At 32.7% G+C, this 25,921-nt stretch overlaps 3 protein-coding genes across 3 annotated transcripts; 1 reads left to right on the forward strand and 2 right to left on the reverse strand.

Moving 5' to 3' along the window:
* Nucleotides 1–3,704: 3,704 nt before the first annotated feature.
* On the reverse strand, nt 3,705–10,584 carry LOC123203970 (RHOMBOID-like protein 12, mitochondrial). The gene is made up of 8 exons (XM_044620470.1): nt 10,157–10,584; nt 9,096–9,216; nt 8,630–8,749; nt 7,880–7,990; nt 7,495–7,539; nt 4,767–4,871; nt 4,639–4,680; nt 3,705–4,008 (listed from the first exon to the last, which is right to left on the reverse strand). Exons 1-8 carry the CDS (start codon nt 10,510–10,512, stop codon nt 3,919–3,921), a joined length of 990 nt encoding a protein of 329 aa, XP_044476405.1. The 5' UTR covers nt 10,513–10,584; the 3' UTR covers nt 3,705–3,918.
* A 2,613-nt stretch (nt 10,585–13,197) lies between these two features.
* On the forward strand, nt 13,198–16,366 carry LOC123204310 (transcription termination factor MTERF15, mitochondrial). Its single transcript, XM_044620919.1, has 2 exons — nt 13,198–14,761; nt 16,108–16,366. The coding sequence occupies exon 1, from the start codon at nt 13,198–13,200 to the stop codon at nt 14,569–14,571; it is 1,374 nt and encodes a 457-aa protein (XP_044476854.1). The 3' UTR covers nt 14,572–14,761; nt 16,108–16,366.
* Nucleotides 15,794–20,888, reverse strand: LOC123204523 (ABC transporter B family member 25-like). Its single transcript, XM_044621232.1, has 17 exons — nt 20,639–20,888; nt 20,107–20,178; nt 20,003–20,038; nt 19,840–19,914; nt 19,599–19,723; nt 18,901–19,000; nt 18,576–18,747; nt 18,358–18,476; nt 17,991–18,101; nt 17,776–17,920; nt 17,505–17,637; nt 17,264–17,339; nt 17,100–17,165; nt 16,895–17,002; nt 16,658–16,765; nt 16,386–16,583; nt 15,794–16,284 (listed from the first exon to the last, which is right to left on the reverse strand). Exons 1-17 carry the CDS (start codon nt 20,693–20,695, stop codon nt 16,081–16,083), a joined length of 1,905 nt encoding a protein of 634 aa, XP_044477167.1. The 5' UTR covers nt 20,696–20,888; the 3' UTR covers nt 15,794–16,080.
* Nucleotides 20,889–25,921: the final 5,033 nt, after the last annotated feature.

Genomic DNA, 25,921 nt, shown 5'->3' on the forward strand with positions numbered 1-25,921 from the left:
TAAAATTGACTGAGTCTTTTAGTTATATCATTTTTCTCTCATAAACTCTAAAAACTACCAATTTCTCCCTAACCAAAGTTTTCAAAAATAGTATTTCCCCCCCTAGGGTTTCCAATTTTTCGACGATGAAGAGAGTTTTTCGATAATCTCCAAGCAACATCTCTTCCTTTCTGACACATCATCCTTTCGGTTATTCTCCTCAACATTATCATCGTCGATGACGACGCTAAGGAAGACAGCTGGAAGGATGACATGCCAGAGAAGAAGAAACATTGTCTAGAAATCACCAAAGAACTCTCTTCGTTGTTGAAAAATTGCATCTGAAAATTTGGAAACCTTAAAGGGAAAAATGTTGTTTTTGAACATTTTGATTGGGAGAAAATTATCAGTTTTTAGAGTTTATGAGGGGAAAATGAAATCAAATTTAAGTTTATTTTTAATATTAAATATAAAATGATGATTTTACCCTTAAAACTAACAAATTTAAATGGTCATGGGTAGGTAAATAGAATTTTCAAAGTTAATGGAGAGAAACCTGAGAAAACAACATATTTTGGGTGAGAATAAGTCCTTTGGCCTTTACAAAATCACTAAATTAAAATTAGTTTCATGGGGTCTCATTTTTTGTTGGTTTACTTGTGCTAGAACATCACATTTGTTGTACACGCACCAAAATTCTCCATCCAAACAATAATAAATACTAAAAGATCGGTATTTTATCCATCCCATTGAACAAATGTGGATCACAACTTAATAGGTAACACCAAAACGATCTTCTTCATCAAAATATGTTAAAATCTGATCTAAATCGAGAAACCTACCTTTAATATAGAATATGCGTTATAGTGGACAAGAAAGTTTGTTTTTTGGCTCTTTTCCTTTAAAAAAGCTATAGCTAATGCCTTCTTTATTTGGACATGTTGAATGTTGTTGTCTGTAAATGATAAATCCCTTAACAATCTTTATGATTGGTATAATTCTCCTAGCAATTTGTTCTCAATATTCTGATATATAACGTGTATAAATCAAACATTTGTGATTCTTCTTACAAAATGTATCTCTCATTCATGAAGGAAGTTGTACATCTCCTTGTTGTAAGTCTAGCAATCCATTGTTTAATTGATTGGTGACCATGTCTTGTCGTCTTTTTCTTATTGTGACCTTGAGCTCTTACTCTATTGTGCCCATCGATGATTGGATTGTTTTTGCTTTGGTTGACGATTGAAGGTTTTTTTTTTTCAAACGTTTAAGTGATAAATTTTTAAGTTGGGTAAAGTTTTAATTTTGTAAAGGTCAAAGTGATAAATTTTTAAATTTATAAAAATATATTAATGATGTCATTTATATATGTGTTAAAGGTAGTTGCATAATTTTAACAAAAAGGTAAAAACAATCATTTTTTAAAAAATCAAACAGTATTCATTAATAAAAATAGATGATGTGTGAGAAACTAAACTTTTCAAATTATGATATAAAAATTGTCATTTTACGAAAGTTTAGGTGGGAACTAGTGCTTTGACCTTATTTTAAAAAGTTTATCATATTATTTTAATAATTTGAAGGATTTTTTAAATATTTTTATTAAGGATTATTATAATTATATCCTGTAAACCTTAAATTTGATTAAATAAGTTATCAAAATTCCACTTATTATTAAAATATATATATATATATACAAACATGCATTCATTATTTTTCAAAACAAAAAAATAACAATAAAATAAAATTTGTATATCCATCACCTTCAGCATTGGCCCTCTGAGCTTTGACTAAAGAAAAATGGTTGAAATTATTTGAATTGAATGCAGAGAAAAGAAACTATTAATAAAAACAGCTGACCTAGTTTGACAGTTGTTTGTTTCAGAAGCAACACCCACCAATAAATTTTTAATTTTTGAACAGAGTTTGGATGTAAATGCTGCAGTGAATGGTTGGACTTTCCCAAGCATTTATGCTGACACTGTTTCTTAAGCAAGCTGCCTTCATTACCCTATGAGATTTCCTCCCATGGGTACCCAGAAGATTCCTTGTCATTGTAAACAAGTTTTGTCAATGTCAGGCAGCTGAACAGTAGACCTGCTCTTTAAGCCATTTATATTGGAAGGATAAATCAACCCCTTTATTTATTTATTTTTATTATTATACCAAAAGAATACAACTAGGCCAAAGGGTTATTTCTCACTTAAGTTTAGCGGTTATTTTAAAATCACATTTATAAAATTTATAAAATTTAAAATCTTATTTATGATATAATTATTATTAAAATTTTCTATTATAGACAAGAATAAAATTATTATTTTTCTAATAATATAAAAAAATATAAAATTTATTAAATTTTATCTCTTAAATTTTTAAAAACTAATAATTTTATCACTATTTAAAGTTTTCTAATTTTAAAAGCACATTTTTCTTCCAAATTTTTTTCATCTCTCCGACCACCATCTCTGACGTTGACGACCTTTTCTCTCTATCTTAAATAGTTGGTCAGTGCACGCAAATAAATTTGGAACAGATCTCTTGGTCAGAGACGAAGAGATGCAGTGAGATCTAGACTAAGAGATTCAATATCTCTTCGTCGACGAAGAGATCTAGAATCTATTCACTAAAGACAAAAAGATCTAGAGCTGAGATCTCTTCATCGAGGAAGAGATCCAAATCTCTTTGTCGACGAATAGGTTTCGTCGTCGTCCTTTTTAGATCATCGGAGAAAGTGGCTAAAAGAGAAAAGAAAAATTCTAAGATTTTGAGGGAGGTGGGGGAACATAACTTTTCAAATTTAAAAAATTTTATGAGGGGTGAAATATTAGTTTTTAAAACCTAGGAGAAAAAAATATAATAAATTTTATATTTTTTTAATATTATTAATGAAATAACGATTTTATCTCTACTTCTATCAGAAAATTTTAACTCCAGTTGGTCAATAGATGAGACTTCGAGTTTTTTAAATTCCATATATGTGACTTTGAGATCGCACCTACACTTGGGTGGGAAATAGACTTTTAGCTATAAAACTAAATACAGATTACTTCCAACATGGGTTCAAATCTTTTTACAAAAAGTATTTCAAAATTAAATTCTTCATTTAACTTGATTCAATGATCACATTGACTGCTCGTCTGAAAATGTTTCAGATTTCTGCATGCTTTAATTACTCACATTGTGTATGCAGCATTCTCTTTTCCGTTGTGCTAGGCTTGAAGAAATGGGATCTCAGTCATTTTTCCCCTTCTTTCACCAGCAAGAACAAAACATATTCATGCATGTCCAAGGTGGAAGAGTTTGGGTTCAAATACGCTTGACAACATACCAAAATTATATTCTTCATTGACCTGATCTAACGGTTGTAAAACCAATCATTATTTCTAAAATTTTACTTGTTTTGTATAATTAATTCAAACCGATTCAACCCCAAAGAAATGGTTCAACATTATCTGTACAAGATGAGGTAATAACTTCTGATAGAGTAATTTGATTATTTAATTTTTCTCTCATTTCAAAACCACTTAATCAGATGTTATCATTCTAATTTGTTTAGAAATTTGAATAATTTATTTATATATATAGTATTACTCATATGAAAAAGTTTCAGATATCCGCGTGCTCTCATTACTCACATTGTGCATGCAGCATTTTCTTTTCTGTTATGCTAGATTTTAAGAATAGGGATCTGGGTCCCTTTTTATCCCTTTCTTTCAACAGGAGCAAGAACAGAACATATTCATGCATTTTTTTTATCATATTCTTCTGTTAGAATGACTCACATGGCCATAGATGATGAAGGAACTAAAAGTAGAAAAGGGAAAGTAGTATTAAAGCAATTACAAGGAGCAATTGAGAAAGTAAACTAGGATATATCTTTTGCTAATGGATGTGATTGTGTAAAATGTGATGTCAAGAGTTAGCTGATCAATCAACAAATTAGAATAGTCTCCTTCGAATTCGAGCCCATGCCAAAGCTGCAACTACGGCACCTCCTAGATGAGCCGATCCTGAGATATTACTATTTCCCTGCAACATCAATATAATACAATTCAACATCAAACATAGGTTAAATGGCAAATAATCCTCAAGTTAGAGCATCTGGATTCAAATCTCAGGGTTTTAAATCCGATGTGGGGTGAAAAACAGAATGGGTGTAAGATTTTCTATTGGCACAAAAGAACGCTACAAAAACAGTGTTGCTAATCTAAATCAAGCAATAAAAATATACATGCCCATTTTGAGAACACAAATGGGTACATATTTGATGTATATCATCAAGTGATTGAATGATTTTAAATTAAAGATAAAATGACATTCAATTATCTAATAACACATTATATGTATACTTAAAAGTGCGTACAACCAATATTGCTCGCAAATCAAGTGAAGATAAAATAGAAGCTATTGCAATAAAACTATATACACACATATTTGAATATATAAATAGGTACATAAATGATGTGTCATCATATGATTAAGTAATTTTGAATTAAGAATAAAGTAGTATTCAATCACATGATGACATATCATCTATATATGTAATTGTATACTCAACCTTATTATTGACCAATTAGATTACATAAGGTTGCATTGTTAATGCAATTATGCTTCACAAGCAGGGGGTGAAAAAAACGTGGGTAGAAATAAAAAACTTACCTCTATTATCCTCAACATATCCTTCCCGATTAGAAAGACTCCCTAAAAGAACAAAGCAAAAAACCCTTTAAGCATCATACCAATAAACCTCAAACAAACATGTCCTACAAAAACTTGAAGGAGCTTACCACTAACATGGCAGGCACAGGTATGATAAAATCAAGAAAGATAGTAGCCTTTGGATTCAGGAATATCTCAAGCAGCATGATAGCATTTACAGCTCCACTTGCCCCCTAAACGGATAAAAAAAATACCCCCAGGTTAAATGAATCCTGCAAATCAACCTATGTTTTATCTATCTAGCAGAAAAACAGAAGAAAGAGAACATCGAAGTAGGAAAAAAAAAAACTTTCCAATGTGTTAGGACTTAATAAATAATAATAAAAAATTAAATATATTTAATTTAATTATAAGATATTTATAATAGGAAATTTGATTTGATTAAATAAATATTTAATTTGATTTAGATAATATTTGAGTTGATTAGGATAAATATTTGATTTGATCTAGATAATATTTGAATTTAAAATTTAAAATATCGAGAGTATAAATATGAGTGATTGGAGGAGAGAAATGGGGAAAAATGAAAAACATTGTTAATTTGGTACTTGGATAGCCTTTGGCTAATTTGGGAGGGGAAAGACACTTCTAATTGTCTTTGGGAGGAGTTGACACCTCTGTTGTTAACACTATTTTATTAATATTAATAATATTTGAGTTGGGTTCCTATCAAAGTGGTATCATAGCACCGATTCTGAGAATGAAAAAAGTCGATCTCATCAAGGACGATGATGGACGATGGTGGATTGTTCGACAATTAACACAGTGGAAAATCCGAGAAATGATGACGAATGAAATTTATCCTCATTGTGAAGACAAAGAGGACTCAAACCATGATTGTAAACGTAAGTCATGGGCCATTTTCATGGTGGAAGAAGACGATTTGGATGATGATGGGATTCTAATCGTATTCGAAGACAACATAAAAAGGAAAGAATCTATGTTGGTTGATTTTAGCGTCCTAGAGCAAAATCCCGCATTATCTAAAGACAAAAAGGAAAATGGACACTTAGATGAAGGAATCGCAGAATCTAGCAAGATCCCGCCATCAGAAAACCTCTCTTCACTTGAATGTTTGATTCAAATGGAGACTGAAGAGAAAAAACTGCAAGAGAAAGAACATGAAAATAAATGGAGAAGATTTGAAGAAATGAATGGAGGAGAAAATGAAAAAAATATGGGAGAAGGGTTGGAAGAAGACAACAAGATCAAAGTCCAACCACCATCGCCATTGTTTGAGGAAGAGTACGAAGAGATTGAGGCTCAACCACTATCGTCATTATCTAAAGAAGTCATAAAAAGAGAGATGATTGAGGAGCAAGATGATGTGATCAAGATTGAATTTGGAGTGTTTGACACATTCTTGATGGTGAATGATGTTGACCTTGATGAGGCATATGCACCGGTGCCTAGGACAAATGATGTTAGTATAATGTGTTTAGCAATGGCGAACAACATGAATTTGACGTTCTCGACCTTAAACAACAATTAGACTAATAATAAAATGATAGGAATTTCTTCAAATTGGGTTGGAAGAGCTGTGAAAAAAAAAATCCCCACCTCAAGGTGGTTTTTGAGGGGCAGGTAATGTTAGGACTTAATAAATAATAATAATAAATAAAATCTATTTGGATTAAGATAATACATTTGATTTAATTATGAGATATTTATAATAGGATATTTAATTTGATTAGGTAAATATTTGATTTGATTTAGATAATATTTGAATTGATTAGGATAAATATTTGATTTGATCTAGATAATATTTGAATTTAAAATTTAAAATATAGGGAATATAAATATGAGTGATTGGAGGAGAGAAAGGGGGAAAAAAGAAAAACATTGTTAATTTAGTATTTGGGTAGCCTTTGGCTAATTTGGGAGGGGAAAAATACTTCTAATTGTCTTTGGGAGGAGTTGACACCTCTGTTGTCAACACTATTTTATTAATATTAATAATATTTGAGTTGAGTTCCTATCACAATGCTTTTCTCCCTGTTCTATTTTATGATTACATCCATATAATGTAGGAAAACATCATCCTAAAACATACATACTTCTAGTTGGGTTTATTATAATTTATCTTAGAGAAGGCAAAAATGATATTTATAAAACAAGCATTCTGTCAAACCACTTGTTAGGAAGGTGTGTGGAATCAGTTATAAACGGGAATGACTGATTGGCATACACGGCAGCTGGAAATGGAAAGATGAGATAATGGGCAAATCAGCATATGAAATATAAAAGGAGAGAGAAATTGAAGGCAGACTTTGGAAGATAATTCAGGAACTTTGGGGGCTCCGGCCTGGGAGGATCTGGCACCTCTGTTGCCAGAATATTTTTATTCGTATTCGCTGTGAACTTTGCTGCTTCTATTAATAAAAGATTTTGGACTGCTTTTATACTTTTCTGGAAATTAATAATACAGTGTTCCGTTGGATTTATTGATTGTCTCTGTTGGTTTCTATTTCTGTGTTGTTTGGAAGTGATTGTGGCTGGAGGGAGTTATTGTGATTCAGAGGCATTACAGATTGCAGGAAATATTGCTGAAGGGAAGCAATAGCCGAATATGTCAGAGAAGGTATTCATCACATTCTGATGTTAATTGGGCAATTAGATAAACTTATTAAGAAAATAAATACAAGATGTATTGAAAACAATGAATTCTGCTCATGAAATTTGAAGGGGCATAAAAGATACTAATTTTTCAAACTTTATCAGAACATTAATGGAACCTTATAATATCAAACTAGAATAGTTATTCTAAATGACATGCTAAAATGTAAGAATACTTACCAACGCAGCAGTCCTGGATTGGTCCTTCTGCCACATATCTTGCTTCTGCAGATAGCAAAAGGGCAGGCGATTAAACAATCAGCTCACAAACAGATTAAGTAATATTGTCATATCATTATGAGCAGAACTCAATATGAATATCTACATCCATATTCCAATGAACAAAATACAAAGTTTATTCTCTGTAACTTGTTGAAAGAAAAATTAATGTCATCATAAGCAACCATGCATTACTTTTAATTGGAAATTCTCCAAGAACTTTTAATCAAAATTTAAAAATCGACTCCACTTTTTGTCTACTATTGACTTAAGGCAATTAATAATCCAATAATTAGACATCTCACGGTAGAGTTGAGATTCAAATACTTTTAGAGCTTTATTGTACCTTTGATGACAAAGCCAAAAACGCATGGTACACTAAAAAGAACATTGAGCCACCAATAGCCCCAGCTAAATACAGCTTCAGCAAATATTCTGGTCCAAAAGTGTTTCCAATCTGATCAGTGCAGAAAGTTTATCTGAGAAAGTGAAAACTCAACATATACATAATTGAACAAACCAAATTAAAAGACCAAAAAAAATAGAGCAAAAAATCTATTTTAATTTTCCATACCATCAAGAACACGGAATAGTAGCTGCAGCCAATCAAGTGCCCTATTCCAAGTCCAACTATTTGTGTAAAAACAAAAGCATTCAAATCATTCCAGCATATATCTTCTTATATGTGCTATTATCAGTCAACCTAAAACTTAATATTTCATTAATAAAGTTTTGTGGTCTTCTAGAAAGTGAATAAAGCCTAAAAAACTACAGTTCATTGGCAGAAACTACTAACAAGATGGACAAAATATACCAATTTAAATGATTCGGAGGAAAAAAGATATCTAATTTTTCTATCTATTATTTCTGATGACTAGAATACATGATCTCCATGAATCTTAGTAGCAAAAGCCATACAACAAACTTATTATGCTCATTTCATGCATAGTTTCATAATCAAGGTCACCTTTTACAACGAAGAATGAGGTTTCAATCACTGAGTAATGAATTTTACAGAAACTTTGTGTGAATCTAACAGCAGAAAGAAATAAAAATTTTAAACCAAACAAGAGATTGACAAGGAACGTCATCATACACTCATCCCAAAGAAGTAAAGTCCAATCATGTTCGATACAATGTGCTCCGTATCAACATGACTGAATGCAGAAGTTATCATTGTGTGCACACGCCCATGTAGAACATTGTCTAAAGAAATCTGCAAATAGAACATCAATGAATTAGGATAACATGGTAATAAAAATTAAGGCTTCCAATTGGAATAAAATGCCAAGCAATTATAGGCAGCCTGACTTTCAACTGTGTGCCTTCTTAATTCTAGGCTCGGGTTATAGAGAGCTAGAAACACATTTACATATAAATCTTTACATTGTATTTCATACAGGAGTATTTATTTGTCAAAGATATGTACTGCTTTAACTGCTATATAATAAAAATGCTAGTAGGAGTTCCCAGGCTCGATTCCTCACCCAGACCCCTAACAGGAAAAAGAAAATCTCTATTTCAATATTTGGTCAAATGTTGTTCAAAAGCTGAGGCCTTACAGTAAAGTTTTTCCTCATAAAACTTGGATCTGCAATTCGCCATAATAAAAAAACAGCAACATTAGCTATAATCAACCCCAAAACAATGTCATTAGTAGTTAGTTGGTGGAACCATGACCTCCTGCAAATATGAGAAGATAAATTACTGACAGATAAGAAGTTGTATATACAGTCTAAAGCTACAAGTTGTTTAGAAAGAGATACACAATTCTCAAAAACGATTATCACCATGAAGTCCATACCACACTTACATATTCACTACAAAAATAACATATATATTCCGTGGAAGATTCATATAGGACAAATAAAGTGGTTCAATCAAATGAAACATGATTTGTCAAAGAAAACAAAGGGCGGATGTTTAAATCATCAAAACCTCAACTTGAGTAACATTTCTACATGGTGCACAAATCACTTAATTAATTCCCTTGACAAGAAAAATACACCCCCAAGCCATTAGAAACCCCAAGACAGAGAAATTTTATTTGCTCAAATTTGTGCTTCCAACCAAAACAGGATTAGTAGCCTGTATTACTCAATTAATCTCTTTTAACATGTGATCTTAGAGATAACAGGTGAGTATGGTCCCACATAAAAAATTCCCCAAAATCATAAGAGAATAAACCAATTAAGAAATTTCGAATAGAAAAAAATAAAGTCACTACATTGTGCACGCAAGGTATGTTATGAATTGTGAGAAAAAGTAATGTTGTACCAAGTGATACCTTACTTCAAAGTTCAAAAGAACATCCAATGTTATCCACATTTGATCATGACATAAGAACAATTTAGGATACAGTTCCGGCAAACATAAAGTAAAAGAATTCCTCAAAACACAAATAAATCAACTGAATTCCATTTTTCACTTAAAATATACAATTCCCTTAGCTCTGTTCGGAAGATAATAAATCAAAAGAAATGCAAGAAAACGAAGAAACGCCATCTCCAGTTAGTCAAATCCCAAGATTTTTTTCTTTTTCAGTTTCCAGTAAATATTCTCAGTGATCAAACAGACCTACAAACTGGAAAAAACAAGAACAAAAGAAACACATAAATATTACCGGCCAGAAGAACGAAAACTCGGAGTGAAGTGAAAACTTCGTTTTGGTAACTGAGCCTTCAAGAACAAAACTTTACAATCAAGCAAACATTTCCTCAACTGGGCACTTGATAAACACAGAAAAGAGCGCTGCACAAGTAATGGGTTAAAGAGAAAGGTGCGAGCTTTCATTGGCAGAGTGTTGCACGAGGTCCCTAAAAGATTAGTGTGAAACGGGTGTCTTGAGAAAGAGGTGAAAAGAGGGTTTTGGATGGTGGGTTTTGCGTGAAAAGCGGTAAAAGTGTTGGAGAAGGTGGTGTTTGTGGGTGTTTTGAGGAAATTGGAGGCAAGTTGCCTTAGTTTTTGAAGCCTCTGCATTTTTTGTTTTTGATCTTTGTTTTCAGAGGTAGCCGCCTGTGAATGATGGCAAATGAGCTTGATACATGAAATCAAAACAATAAAATCAAGACAGGGCCAGAATTATTTTTCCACCCAAACTTCGATGAAATTCGTCTCTTCATTTAGGTTTGAAAAATCCACTTCACACCCTCATTAAACTTAGTTTGGTTTAGGAGTGTGCATAATTTAGTTTAAACTGTAAAATTAGACTGGACTGCTCAAAATTTAGAGTTTGATTTGTTTTGGTTTATAATATTGTTTGGTATTGATTGATAAATTTTTTAAAAATAGTTTTTAGTTTAGGTTACAATTTAAATAATTTTTAAATTGAATTAAACCATAAATCATATTTTTTTAAATATATATATATATATATATATATGTGTAAAACTATATTTGACAATATTCAATAAACTATTAGATGTATAACTTGTTCATTCATATTTATTTTGTTATCTTTTATATGAATATTGTATATATATTTTATATTTAAGTTTAGAATAGTATAATTCAATTAATTTTATTAAATTCAAATCGTAATTCAAACTAAACTTGACAAATGGGCGAGGTAGGGCAGATCAAAATGGGTGCAAATAGAAAACAGGTCAAGTTATACAAAAAATGATTTCTAAAACTCGTATCCGATGTACGAGTCATTTGCTAATATTAATTTCTCACTATATTTTTTTAATTATATATATTGTATTCATTTTGTAATTTTTAATTTTTTTTTAAATACATAAGTATTCTGTAAAGGAATAAAAATTTAACTTAAATTATAAAAATATTTTCTATAAATTTGAAGAATTTTAACATTGAACATTAAATAAATATTTTTAACAAAGTGTTTTATTGCTCGTATTCTTGAAAATTTTTTTCAACACAATAAATTGTTTAATATTAGGATAAGGCCAAAGGACTTATTCCCCACCCCCACCACAAAGTATATTGTTTTCTCAAATCTTCTTTTTTTAACTTTGAAAATCATAAATATCTACCTATGACTAGTTAAAATTAACGATAGTATAGATAAAATCATTATTTTATCTATCATATTAAAAATAAACTAAAAAATAATATTTTTCCCCTTTTAAACTTTAAAAACTAAAAGTTTCCCCCAACCTAAGTTTTAGAGTTTAGTTTCCAAATCTCCAACATCATTTTCGATACCATTGTCAGTGACCTCTCCCTCTCAAAGTTTCATCCCCCTCTGATAGTCTTTCTCCACCCATTTGGACTCCCGATAAGAGTCGAAGGAGGCGTGGAAGATGAAGACAGAGGGAGAGGAACCTTTAAGAGGAAAAGGTCACCAGCAATGACATCGGAGATAGCACCGAAAATCTGGAAACTAAAACTTAGGGGGAATCTGTCATTTTTTAAAACTTAGGTTAAGGAAAAACTTTTAGTTTTTAAAGTTTAGGGGGGGAAAAGAGATAAAATTTTAAGGGGTTAAAGTTCTATTAATTTTAACTGCTTATGAATGGGTATTTGAAATTTTTGAAGTTAAAAGGAGAAAAATTGGGAAAGCAATATACTTTGGGTGGGAAATAGTCCATTGGCCATAGGATAAATTTAAATTTATTTCATGTCAAAAAAAGAAAATATATGTAAAATTTGTATTTGCTGTGTTGTAAATTTTTTATTAAAGGGTGAGAGGAAGATTATTAAAAAAAATAACGGATAACCAACAGGCATACCTAACCTGTCTGTAAAAATTCTTTATGCATAGATACAAATCCAAAAATCTAAAATATAGATCCGTTTTAAGCGGATTACCCACATGTCGAACAAAGAACTCCCCTTTTTATCAGGTCTAATTCAAATTGAACCTCTTTTTGAAAAAAAACGGCCAAAGGACTACTTCCCACCTAAAGTATGCTCTAATAGCAAATTTCCACTCTTTAACCCTTAAGAATTTTATTTCTTAGGCTTCATAAACTCTAAAAACTAACTATTTCCCTTATAAACAAAGTTTTAAAAAATGACATTTTCACCCTAGGATTTAGTTTTCAAATATCGATATCATCTCTAATGTTACTGCTGATAGTCTCTCCCTCCCAAAGTTTCCTCTCTCTTCAACGATCTCTCTCATCTTAGTTGGACATTAGATCGTTGTTGAATCAAGATAGAGAGACGAAGACGAAGACGAAGATCTCGTCTTTCTAGACGTCTTCGTCTCTTTGGCTTGATTTGACATCCAGTTGAGAAAAAAAAATCGTCAGAGGGTGAGGAAACTTTAAGAGAGAAAGGCCACCAACAATAGTGTTGGAGTTTGAAAACTAAACCCTAAGAGGAGAAATATTATTTTTTAAAATTTTACCTACGAGAGAAATAGTTAGTTTTTAAGGTTTTAGAGAAAAAAAAATTAAATTTTAATTTATTTTTAATATTATTGATAAAATAATAATTTTATTTTTGAAACTAATAGATTAACTTTCATAAGTGAGTGTTTAAGATTTTCAAATAGAAACTTGATTAGCACATACTTTAGGTGAGACATAGTCCTTTGGCCTTAAAAGCCCTCTCAAATTGCACTGCGTGCACATCTTCCCTCAGCTTCGCTTTGATTTCACAAAGAAGAAAAAGAGGCTCAGTTGTGAGACTGAGAAATCTCTCGCAAGCATATTGGACGCGAGAGAAGTAACCGAGAAGTTGAAAACTCTGATGTCAACTCTCCATGGTTTCCCCAAACATTGTAAAAACATCTTTGGGAATGCCCGCTTATTCTTTTCCACCAAACCCTGTAGGTCTTCCATTGCATTTACTCCAAAACTTTCATTTTCTAATCACGAATCACAGTACAGAAAGCAAGTTTTTCTAGCAAATCTCCTCCAAAGGTACGGCTTTTCTCCCTCTCAGCTCCACAGCTTCATTTCCAAGAATCAGTTTTTATTGAATTCTAATTTAAATGACATTGAAAAGTCTTTAAGTGTTCTTTTCTCAATAAAGGCTCCTCAGAAGTCTATTGTTTCATTGATAAATGACTGTCCTGGCGTTCTGGATGTTGAGTTCTTGAATAAATGGGAAAAGGGTGTGTCAAGGTTTGGAGATTTGGGTGTTTCTGCATTGGTGGTTAGGAATTTTTTGGAACTTTCGAGAAGGTTCCAGATAGACCTAGATGTGTTTTTTGAAGCTTTGAAGGTTTTGAAGGGTTTGGGGTTTAGTGAAGGTGCTGTGAGTAGGATTTTAGAGGGTTTTCCTGGAGTGGTTTTGATGAATCAAGGTCAAATTTTTAAGAGAATTGAATTTTTGGGAGGGATTGGAATTGCTACTGAAGGGATTGAACGAATTTTTTATTTGTTTCCAGGGGTTTTGGGATTTGGAGTTGAACAGAGGCTAAAACCATTGCTTGATGAATTTCTGGACTGGGGTTTTAGTGTAGATATTATTAGGAAAGAGGTTGTTAGAGAGCCAAAAATTTTAAGCATGGAGTTGGGGGAATTTTCGCGGTGTCTAGAGTTGTTAAGGTCTTTGAACTGCCGGGAGCCAATAAAAGAGAAAATTTTCAGTGATGGAGCTTTTAGAGCTGCCTTTGAAGTGAAACTTAAAGTTGATTGCTTATGCAAACACGGGCTGATCCACAGAGAGGCCTTTAAGGTTTTGTGGGAAGAGCCCAGAGTGATTTTATATGGGATACAAGACATAGAGAAAAAGATTGAGTTCTTGGTGCATAGGATGAAATATAATGTTGGATGTCTGGCTGATGTACCAGACTTTTTAGGTGTAAATTTTGACAAACAAATCATTCCCCGATACAATGTGATCGAGTATTTGAGGGGAAACGGTGGGCTTGCTTCTGAAGTGGGATTGAGAGGTTTGATAAGACCAAGTAGGCTTAGATTCTATAATCTATATGTAAAGCCTTATCCAGAGTGTGAAAAATTGTATGGAAGATTTTCGGAAGGTGAAGATAAGTGCAGACATCCAGTTGGACTATGGAAGCTTTTTAAACCACCAAGTTATCCACAGTTAGAAGAAGATGTTAAAAACATAAAATCTTTTATGGAATCGCTGGCTTATAGAAAAGGAGCTTCCTGATTAAACAGTGGTTCTTCATCATCCAACAGTTTCTCTTATTTCAACTTGGGTTCAACAAATTGGATCCTTTTTGTGTGAGATCCGTTTTGAATAATTCTTTTCTTAGTTCTCATGGACTACTTCTGCATCCTGACTGGATATTGCAAGTTCAATACACAAATCACGTCCATAGGTAGATCTGTCATTCAAGGTAAAATTGTAAAGCCATCTGAATGTTTTTTATAATGCAGTTCGTGATTGTTGCTTGAGTGGATTACTCTTGATTCCTTAATTTCTTGGAGGCAGTGCATGACCACTTCTTGTTAGTTAGGTGTGTATAATGTTTATTTGATAGTGTCATATACTGAAATTAGTGTTTTGATGTGGTAAGGGAGTTACTGAAACTTGCTACTATGTACTTTACCCCTTCTCACGAGTCTGGAGGAACTAAGATTTCATCTTTTTCCCACTGAGATTTTTAACTTCATTAATTTGTAATTTTGTCTACAATGTTTTGTTTGTTCTCTGATGTGCTAAGTTATGCCAAGTTTGTATTGCAAAATGCCTGGGGCCTTCCAGCCTATGCTTGCCTAAGTTTTGTGTTTTCATACATTTCTTAACATCTCAAACTAATGCCAGTTTATCACATAAATTGTTTAACAATTGGCTTTGAAAAGTGTATGTGCATGATTCATAGATGTCATTTAACTGAGTTCATATAGCATATGTTAGTTCCATGTAGGGGTGGATTTAAATGGAGCTGACTCGATCTCTTTTGCTAATTTAGCTTAAACGAGTCCGAAACAAGTTCAACCTAGGCAAGTTCGAGCCTAAGTGTTTTATGTTGTCGAACTCAAGCTCAAATTGAGAAGTTTTCAACTTGCCAAGCTTGAAACCTTGAAAAACACAATTCAAATTTGTTAAAACGACATTGTTTTGACTAATACACATCAAAACGATGTCGTTTTGGTTAATTTTAGCTTAGCTACGGTACCAAACTGAGTTTTGTTCGAGCTCAACTTGATGTTATAGCCAAACTTAAGTTGAACTTGAGCTCAACTTCCCTCAAACCAAGCCAAGCTCGAATTGGTTTAAGGGCTCTTAGCCAGTTTGAGTTCAGTCATGAAACAGGGCTGTTCATAATCTGTATTTCAATTTTATTCCTTGCAGTCAATATAGAAAATTGCAATACAGGCGTTGCACCAAATGTCAGAGGCAATTTAAGTTTTGCAAATTGGGCACAGAAGTAAACATTCCAAGCACAACAGAGCATGGAATCATATTAACAAAGCCAACGGTTCAACAATAAAGCTCAAGCTTGAATAATAATACACAACCTGCCAGATATTATTCTGCATCCAGACATGCCATCATAAGTGGATGATTGTTTTGTTATCAACATATTCTGGCCAAGTAATAAAGTACATTTGTGTGCCACACAGAATGGGATGGATATGAGCATGCATATAGCATAAGCATTGATAATATTTGTTGAATTCAACACTATTGCTACCTCATACATCTTTGAAACTAAATTTCAGTTTTGGGTCCTTGTAGTTGTCTCCTCACTAATGCTGTGTATACACCATCTTTGCTAAGGAGCTCATCATGAGTGCCACTTTCAACAATCTGACCACCAGAAACAACAGCTACAGTATCTGCACTTTTCACTGTCGATAGCCTATGTGCGATAACAAGAACAGTCCTTCCCTTCATCAGAGAATCCATTGCATCCTAAATAGTGCAGAAAAGCACATTCAGAACTTAAATGACTGAAAAATTTAAAGAGGTTGTTTCTAACTGGTAGTGTGTGAAACAATGAAAGTGATTTGGACCTGCACGAGGTACTCGCTTTCAGCATCTAGAGCGCTTGTGGCTTCATCTAGGAGGAGAATTTTGGGGTTCATTAAGAGGGCTCTGGCTATGGCTACTCTTTGCTTTTGTCCTCCGGAAAGCCTTACTCCACGTTCTCCTACGTGAGTTTGATACTGATCTGGGAATTTTGATATAAATTCATGTGCATTTGCCATTTTCTGCAATTCCCGTCATCAAAATAATCAGATATCATTTGAAGGAAGGAATCACAGTAGAGTAGATACTGTCTTACTGCTGCATTTTCTACGTCAGCAATGCTTGCTTTACCATTACATCCATAGGCTATGTTCTCCTCTATGGAACAGTTGAAAAGAACAGGCTCCTGGCTCACTATACTGATCTGTAGTGTCAACAGATTTGTAACATATATTAAACAAGTTACCATTTTGAGCAGAAGAACTCTGATTAATTTGAGCGATCATGTTACGTTTTATAGTTTTGCTATAAATGCAATGAAGGCCAATATTACCTTTTTATGCAGATGTTCATGTGAAATTTCTACCAGAGGAACCCCATTTATCAGAATTTTTCCCTTGATTGGATCATAAAACCTCTCTATCAAGTTGGCTATTGTGGTCTGCAGCAGAAACATATGAGGAATGATAAAACTAATTATTATACATGGAAAATGGTTAAACTTAAACCAGATGAGAACTATAATAAGGAGAAATTACTTTTCCTCCACCACTAGGACCAACAAGAGCAACTTTGGTGGCAGGCTGCAGTTTTAGTGTTATACCCTGAAATAACAGAATCCATTAGACGTTCCATTAGAATTTAAGTTAAAACTGGCACACACTGTTCACCATTACATCTAAGTATTGATCATGAAAATCACCTTGAGCACCATATGGTTTGGGCGGGATGGATATGCAAACCAGACATCATTCAGCTCCACTTCCCCATCTTGATCACTACAATTAAAAGAAAAGCTGCAAAATTTAGAGCTTCCTTACACTTCACCATGGTTTGTCTTGTAAACAATGGTATATGTAGGTTTCCTTGCACTTCACCATGGTTTCTCTCATTAACACTTGTACATTTCAGAATTTGAGAAAAGGAGAATCTAATGAACTAACCCCAATGGACACAGGTTTCCTGACTTGGGCATGGTTGATTCTCGATCCAAAAGCTGGAAAACCCGCCTACTGGCTCCTGCGGCTTTCATTGCAACTGTATATAATCCTGACAGTCCAGATACAGAGGACCCAACTGCAAGTGAAAACAATGTGGTTACCATTCTGGACACTCAATAATGAGGAGATGAAAATTTAGCTGAATCATATGAACTTACAGCTTCTAAATTATACTAATCCACAATTTGTTTGCATGAAACAACGATAGAATTACCTGTGAGGCTGTAAAGAATGAAGGATGTAAGAGCACCCGGGGTCATGGAACCTGTGATTGTCAAAGTAGCTCCATAGATCACTACTATGATCACTGATATTGTAGATGCAGCATTCAGACCTCCAAAGAATAGTCCAACCACTCTCTGTAGCAATAAACAACTATGATTATACAAGGTAACAAGAAAGAGGTAGAAAAAAAAAAAGGAAACTCACAGCTTGTTTAATTCCAAGCTTCAGCGTCTCATCAACTTTCTCTGAGTAGCGTGATATCTCATGAGCCTCTTGCGCGAAAGATCTTACTGTGCGAATAGCACCAAAAGATTCCTAAAGAACAATAGCATGTCATGGGTGTGACTGTCAGTCATATGCGATGATACTAGAAAATAGTCACGAATTATGGTCTTCCACAACTCCTAAATTAAAAGATATTATGAGCATTGAATTCCTCTTCGGACAACTCCCAACCAACAATTCCATGATATCAGTGAGATGGTTTAAAATCAGGGACATACAATTTCCCCAGGTATGTGTTGTACGGTCTATAAGTTAAAAATCACGGTTTTTAGTGGCACATACAAACCTCAGCAATTGAAGCAGCTGCTGCAGCTGCAGCTTGAGTTTTGTGAGAAAGATCACGAAGGAACCGACCCAACTTACGAACAGCAATGGAGATAGCAGGCACAACAGCCAGAGCCAACACTGTGAACAAAGATTAGTGCATCATACATGCCACAACAATCAACCTGGACTATTAATGAAATTCAATAAGCTTATAGATATTACTGATCATATTCTTACATGTTAACTTCCATGATGTTGCAAACATGAAGGCAAGGCCAACAAATGCAGTTGATAGATTTCTAAGTGCCTCAGACAGATTGTTGGTTGCAGCATTTTTTATGATCTGTGTGTCTTCGGACAGCCTGCTTAGAAGTTCCCCTGTCCTAGTAACATCATAGAAGGCTATTTCCTGCATAAAAAGTCAACCCTTCTAAACATTAATGACTGATTGTATTATCTAGAGGAAGCGGAAGAGAAATATATATGCTATCTCAGCATCAGTATGGAACATAAGTGGTTAGAGAAATTGTCACAAAGCTGACAAAGGTAGATTTCTTTTTACCTGGCTAACAAGGTGGTTAAATAATCTCTTCCTCAGCCTAGCAACAACCCTTTCACTTGCAGAAGAAAACAGCCATGCTCGAAGTGCAGAGCAAACTGACCTGGAAAACAAAAAAGCAATACTTATAAGATGCCATAAATATGAATAGGATAAAAAATGGTTACTTGATTACATATTTAGAGTTTCAAGAGATCTATGCACTATTGCTAATCTGTTTCTTCCATATAATCTGAAATTTTTGTTATAAGAACTTGAATATTTGGAGCACATCTCATAGAAAATTTAAAGTAACTGTAGCCATGAAGTAGTTAGATTACTTCCAGCTATAAGGTGCCAGACACAGTAGCTCTCAAAAATCTAGACACACATCATGCAAGCATATGTTTGCAAATTACAATGTTAGATGTTCAGGTTGGGCATGGATCTTGTGTTTGTTTGCCAGTGTAAGTTTCACAATTCAAAATCTCAAAATCTTACACACAATCATGCAAACAAAGGTAATGTCTCCTATGACTGCCCAAACAAGCGTTGGACACAGGTGATCAGTGAGTGTTCTTTCATCAAGTGTCTGATTATGCAAATCTCTAAATAAGAGGAAAGCCCTATATACGAATAACATATCAGGAAGCACATAGACAAGTACATCTTTTACCAATATGAAGCAAATATATTGAGAAGAAGCAAGATATTATCATTACCCAACTACAACAATCAGAAACATCTCAAGGATGGTGTCCTTGACTGCATTTAAAGCTGTGGCTTGCTGTTCAGGAGTTCTAATATCTCCAGAGACAATGTCTATAATCTTCCCACCAAACTTTGGCTGCATGATTGATTTGATGTTCAGAGATAATCTAACCATAACTTATTCCAGAACTAAGTTAATCGTTCAAAATTTGACTTGAGAGAAGAGAGAGTACCAATACAAAGAATACATACAATCAAGATATTAGATAAGGATGCAATCAATAGAGCTACCGTAGCAATAATCAGTTTCCCCGCGTCAGGCTTTGCCTGAAATGTGATACTATGTCAACAACTTCAACATTCTCAATGACTAAATTCTAATCACAACAATGAACACCAGGAATCAGCCACTTACAAGTGCAAGTACTCTACAGAACCCCACGTTTGCGGCCTGAAAGTTCAAGAATGAGTTATCAATACATATCAAAGTTGACCTGATTAAACAAAAATCACATTTACCGGTACTGCATCCCCGTGCTCAAGGTCTGTTGATTCATCATTTGCTGAAGCATCATTTCTCTTTCTCCTTCCCTGTGGAAGAATGAAAGTCGAAAGTAAGAAAATCTGAGAAACATAATTGAGACTAGAGAGAATTGAAGTCCATAATCATTTCCCTGAAAGTTTCTTATTCCAAGTAAAAATTAGCATAAAATCAAACAAACAAGCACAGTGAAAGCCCTATCATAGTAATTGACAGAAAATCAACACTTTGCAACCCTTAGCGGAGCTTAGAAATCATCTTTCCAAAAATTCCACAGAAATGTTACTGCAATCCATCAAAAACTTGTTATGGCATAAAGTGTGAGCATGTGCATGAAACAAGGATATACAAATTACACAGAGAGTCAAAACCAAAGCGACCCACCAACCAAAATCCAAGAAAAACAAAATTATGAACCAGAAATCAGCAAATGCAACATGGACAGCTCTCTAAAACAACATCAAACTAAGAAGTAACACGTTAAAACAAAAGGGCAATTAGGAAACTTACACCACGATCCAACAGAGGAGCTCTGTCACCCCCAAGAACATGTCCATGTCCACTCATCCTCAAAAAACCTGCCTGTCTTTCTTAGTAATCAAGAAAAGAAAAACACAAAGAATGAAGACTGGAGTGTAATTTGAACTAGATTAAGTCTTCGGTTTCAAGTTCGAAGAAAGTGTGGAGGAAAATGTTATGACGTGAATATGAGTTGTTTTTTAATGTTGTTGAAGTCCTGAGGTACGATAACACCACTGCGGTAGAGTTTTAGAACAATAACCTAAAAGTCCAAAGGTTATCAGATGATGCCATGTTTTCACACTAGCTTAAGGTTTGTCAATTGGGTCGAGCAGGTCTGATGTCTGATTATTAGCTTTGAAAATTTAGTTTTAAGTTGAACTAAATTTGGGTCTCGAGCGGATTTAGACAAAAAAATTATCTATTAAGTTATAAATAAAACTATAAACACAAACAAAATTTATTAACTTATTTATATAAACTAAAATAGCAGTTTACGATTAGGTAATGTAATTATTTATTTATTCTCCCATTTCAAATTTACTCAATCAGAGACTACCATATCAAGTTATATAAATAAGTTTATATAATTTGTTTGTATATATACTATTATTCTTAAGTTATCGAGCTCGTACATGATCGAATATTATTCAAATCGAAACCCTAATAGGGTTTGAAAATTCATTATAGACATTGATGTATTTCTCAAGTTTGCAAACCTGTAAAGGATTGTAAACGTGTTTTTGCATAGTTTTTAAAGTTACAATAACAAATTCAAAATAGATCTAAAAAAGAATGAAACCAAACAATTTTTAATGAATCAAACTCCAAACTACTGAGATACTGCTGGAGAAGTGGATGAGGCTTCTCAAATTGATAATTTTCCATTGTTGAGTGGGTAGGAGTTGTTTAGCTAAACCTCAAGGAGGCTTATTAGAGTCAACTGAAGCTGAGGGAGGTTGTATTACATTGTAATAAGCAAGGAATTCCACATGGTAGTGCATAGATAGTTGATCTCCGACTAGGAATGGTACTGTCCTCTGTTTTCTTTGATCCCTCCAAATCGAAATTGGAACAAAAGACAGAAATCCCGTTGAGGTCGGCATGCGAGCATTATAAGTCCAAATTATGTGACTCTCTCTCTTACATCATCTTCAACCACCCCATTTGAGTTTGACTTAATCTTATTTCCGAAATTTTAATTTGAATTATTAATAAAAAAAAAAATTATCACCTTAAATGCTAGATCAAAGGTTTGAAAATTATCGATAAAATTATAGATATATATATTTTTAATATAAAATTAAATATATAAATTATATATTATGATGTAATTATATTATTTTAAATTAAAAATAAAATAATATTTAATTATATAATAACACATTATTTATATATTTGATCGTGTATTAAAAAATATATATACATAATATAACTAAAAAATTATTATTTTATTATTTTTTATGATATATTAATCATAAATTTCCAATATTTATCATATATATTTTTTTTGTAATCAAGAATTTTATTCGTATTAACTAAATGGATAAACCTAAGATATAATAATCGAACTCATAACTATTACATTAAATAAGTTAAAGTTTCATAAGTGTAATAAAGATTTAAATCTAATTTTTTTTAATTTTAATATTTTATTAATGTCTAAAAATAATTTTTTTTTATTTACAAGTCATTGTTCAGTGTTGTATATGTTTACTACCTACCCAAAATATAAGCTCACTTTTTTTTTTTTACTTCTTTATATTATAATAATTTTTTTAAATTTAAATATTATCTTTATGGGTTAGTCAGGAATCCAAACTTTTGAAAATGTTATCCTTGTTCATCCTTATATATAATTCTAACATTTAATTCATTTTTGTTTTTATGTGTGATTTAAACATTGATATGAGAATAATATAATTAATTATATAAACAATAAGATTATATATACATATTTATAAGGGTAGATATAAATTGGGTCAGATATAAATATTTCTTAATTCGAATTTAGTTTGAATAAAAAATGGTTTAGTTCAAGTTTGACTTAAGCTTGTCGTGCCAAAATTAAGTTCGATTTGAGTTTGACTTGAATGAAAAATAATTCAGTTCAGTTTGAGTTTAACTCAATTTTATAGCTTAAGTCAATAGTTTAGATTTGTAACTCAATTCGATTAGAATTGCTTATTTGAATTTATAACTCGGAGTCGTGATTTGAGTTTATGGTTCATTGACGAAAACAACGTCATTTTAGTCAAATACTAATCAAAATTACTGATTTAATGATAAATTCGAATTGAATTGAGTCATAAATTCAAACCATCAATTTGAATTACGAATTTGAGTCGAATCAAACCACGATTTTGAGCTATTGATTTAAATTATGAATTTAATCTAAATTTGAGCTAAACACCTTTTAGCGCAAGTTTAACTTGGTTTAAAAAATAAACCAAATCTTCTAACAAAGATTCAATTTGAATTAAAATCAAACAAATTTAAATCAAATTAAATTGAGCAAAACTGACTCTCGAGACTGAGTCAGTTTTGATCATATCCAGACCTATATACTGAAGTATCTAATAATGTATTATTATGTGATTATATAATTTTTTAAATTAATAATAAATTAACATCTATTCATATGATAACATATTATTTATGTATTCAATTGTATATTTAAAAGTATATAATATTTTTCTGTCAAAATAATTTATTGGAGATAGACAACTTATCAACAATCAATGTAAGCTCAAACCCCAAACCATGATTAAGAATGTGTTCATAATTTGATTATAACCCCAAAAATTAACCAAAAAAAAAAAAATGAAGAGCTTATTAATTGGTAAAATTACAATTTAATAAGCTCCATCATGCCCTACAAATGTTTCGTAATATGTTTTCTTATTTTCAAAATTCTATAACTAGTATTAGAGGTATCAAATGAGTCAAATTGACCTGTGATTTGACCTAAAGCACAGGAAAATAGTCTAACATAGAAAGACTCAACTCACTATGGTAACAAGTTGGTTAGACCTATGAGCTTTCTAGGCAAGACTTTGAGCCTATACATAAGGGTTATGGACCGACTTGGGGCACTACTTTTTTCATAATTATTAAAAAAATAAAAGGCCAAACGACTATTTCCCACCCAAGGTATGCTGTAATGACGAGTTTCCACCCTTTAACTATGGAAACACCAAACACCCACCCATGGCCGGTTAGATTTAACCAAACCCTAACGGTGGTAAATTTAATTGCATTTCCCCCCCTAAAAGTTTAAAAACTAACATTTTTTCCCTAAGCTAAGTTTGAAAATATTGCATTTCCCCCCCTAGGGTTTATTTCCAAACCCTTCCAATTTCCAAACCCTTTTCCGTCGCTTTCTCCGGCGCCATCACCGGCCGTCTTCCCCTCCCGACGGTTTCTCTTCCACCGACGGCGCCTCTCAACTCGACCTCAACGTATCCGACGCAGAGATAAGCCGTCTGGGAAGAGAAATCGTCTTCCCAGACGACGAAGACGAGATCGATCGATCTCGTCTTCGTCGTCTGGGAAGACGATTGTCTTCCCAGATGAAGACGACTCGTCTTCCCAGAGGACGACGAGTCGTCTCGTCGTCTCGTCTTCGTCTGGGAAGACGTCGTCTTCCCAGACGACGACGACGACTGGGAAGACGAAGAACTTCGTCTTCCCCGACGAAGTTCTTCGTCTTCCACAGCTTCTCCGACTCCGATTGGAAGTCCAAATGGGAGGAAAGAGTTCTCTGGAAGGTGAGGATGCTTCGGGAGGGAGAGACCGTCGGCAGTGGAGCCGGAGACCGTCGGCAATGCTTCGGGAGGGTGAAACTGCGATTTTTGAAAACTTAGGCTGGGGGGGGGAATTTTAGTTTTTAAAGTTTAGGGGGGCAAAATATATTCTATTTTAGTTTATTTTTAATATTCTAGAGAAAATGACAATTTTACCCTTGTCACCGTTAGGGTTTGGTTAAATCTAACCGGCCATGGGTGGGTGTTTGGTGTTTCCATAGTTAAAGGGTGGAAACTCGTCATTACAGCATACCTTGGGTGGGAAATAGTCGTTTGGCCAAAATAAAAATTAATAATAATTATAATATCAAAATTATTTTTTATTAAAATTAATTGTGGTCTATTACTGTTGGGCCTGACTCAATTCGACCCCATATATAGGACTAAGCCGTGGGTCTCATGTTTTTCATAGTCGACTCAACCCATAAGACCCCATTATGTGAGGGTCTTAGATCCAACTTGACTCATTATCACCCCTAGCTAACATATATAACATATGAACAAATACTATGTTTATTTTTATTATAATATTTAGATAAAACAACATGAATCCTCTATAAAACTTTAGGTAACTTCAATAAATAAATGACAAATTAGTTAAAAGTTGAGAGAAAAGACAGAAATCTTGTTAAGGTTGGCGTGTGAGCATTATAAATCCAAATCATATGACTCGCTCTTTTATATCATGTTTATGAAATTTTAATTTGAATTATTTATTCAAAAAAGGAAAATTATCACCTTAAATGCTATTTCATAGGTTTGAAAATTATCGATAAAACTATAGAGACATATTTTTTAGTATAAAATTATATTACAAATTATATGCTATTATGTGATTATGTTATTTTAAATTAAAAATAAAATAATACTCAATCATATAATGACATATTATTTATACACTTGATTGTGTACTTAAAAATTGGTATACATAATATTACTCAAAATTCATTATTTTATTAATTTTTTATGGTATATTAATCACTAATTTCCAACTTTTATCATGAATTTCTCCTTTTTTCTTTTAATTGGGGATTTTGTCTGTGTCGATTGGACAAATAAATCTAGGATAAAATGACTAGACCTATAATTACTGTATTAGGTAAATCAAAATTTTATAAACGTAATAGAGACTCAAACTCAAATATTTTTCTTGAAAATTCTAATATTTCACTAATTTTGTTAACTCTTAAAGTTAATTTCCTCTTATTTACAAGTCATTGTTGAGTGTTGTATGTGTCTATTACCTACCCAAATAATAAACTCACTTTTTTTTTTCTTCTTCATAATATATGATTTTTTTTATTTAAATATTATCTTGATGGGTTAGTCAAGAATCCAAGCTGTTGAAAATATTATCCTTGTTCATCCTTGTATATAATTCTAACATTTTCATTTTTGTTCTGATGCATAATTTAAACATTATTGAGAATAATATAATTAATTATATGAATAATAAAATTATGTATAT

This window comes from Mangifera indica, chromosome 20 (assembly GCF_011075055.1).
Source record: "Mangifera indica cultivar Alphonso chromosome 20, CATAS_Mindica_2.1, whole genome shotgun sequence".
Classification (NCBI taxonomy): Eukaryota; Viridiplantae; Streptophyta; class Magnoliopsida; order Sapindales; family Anacardiaceae; genus Mangifera; species Mangifera indica.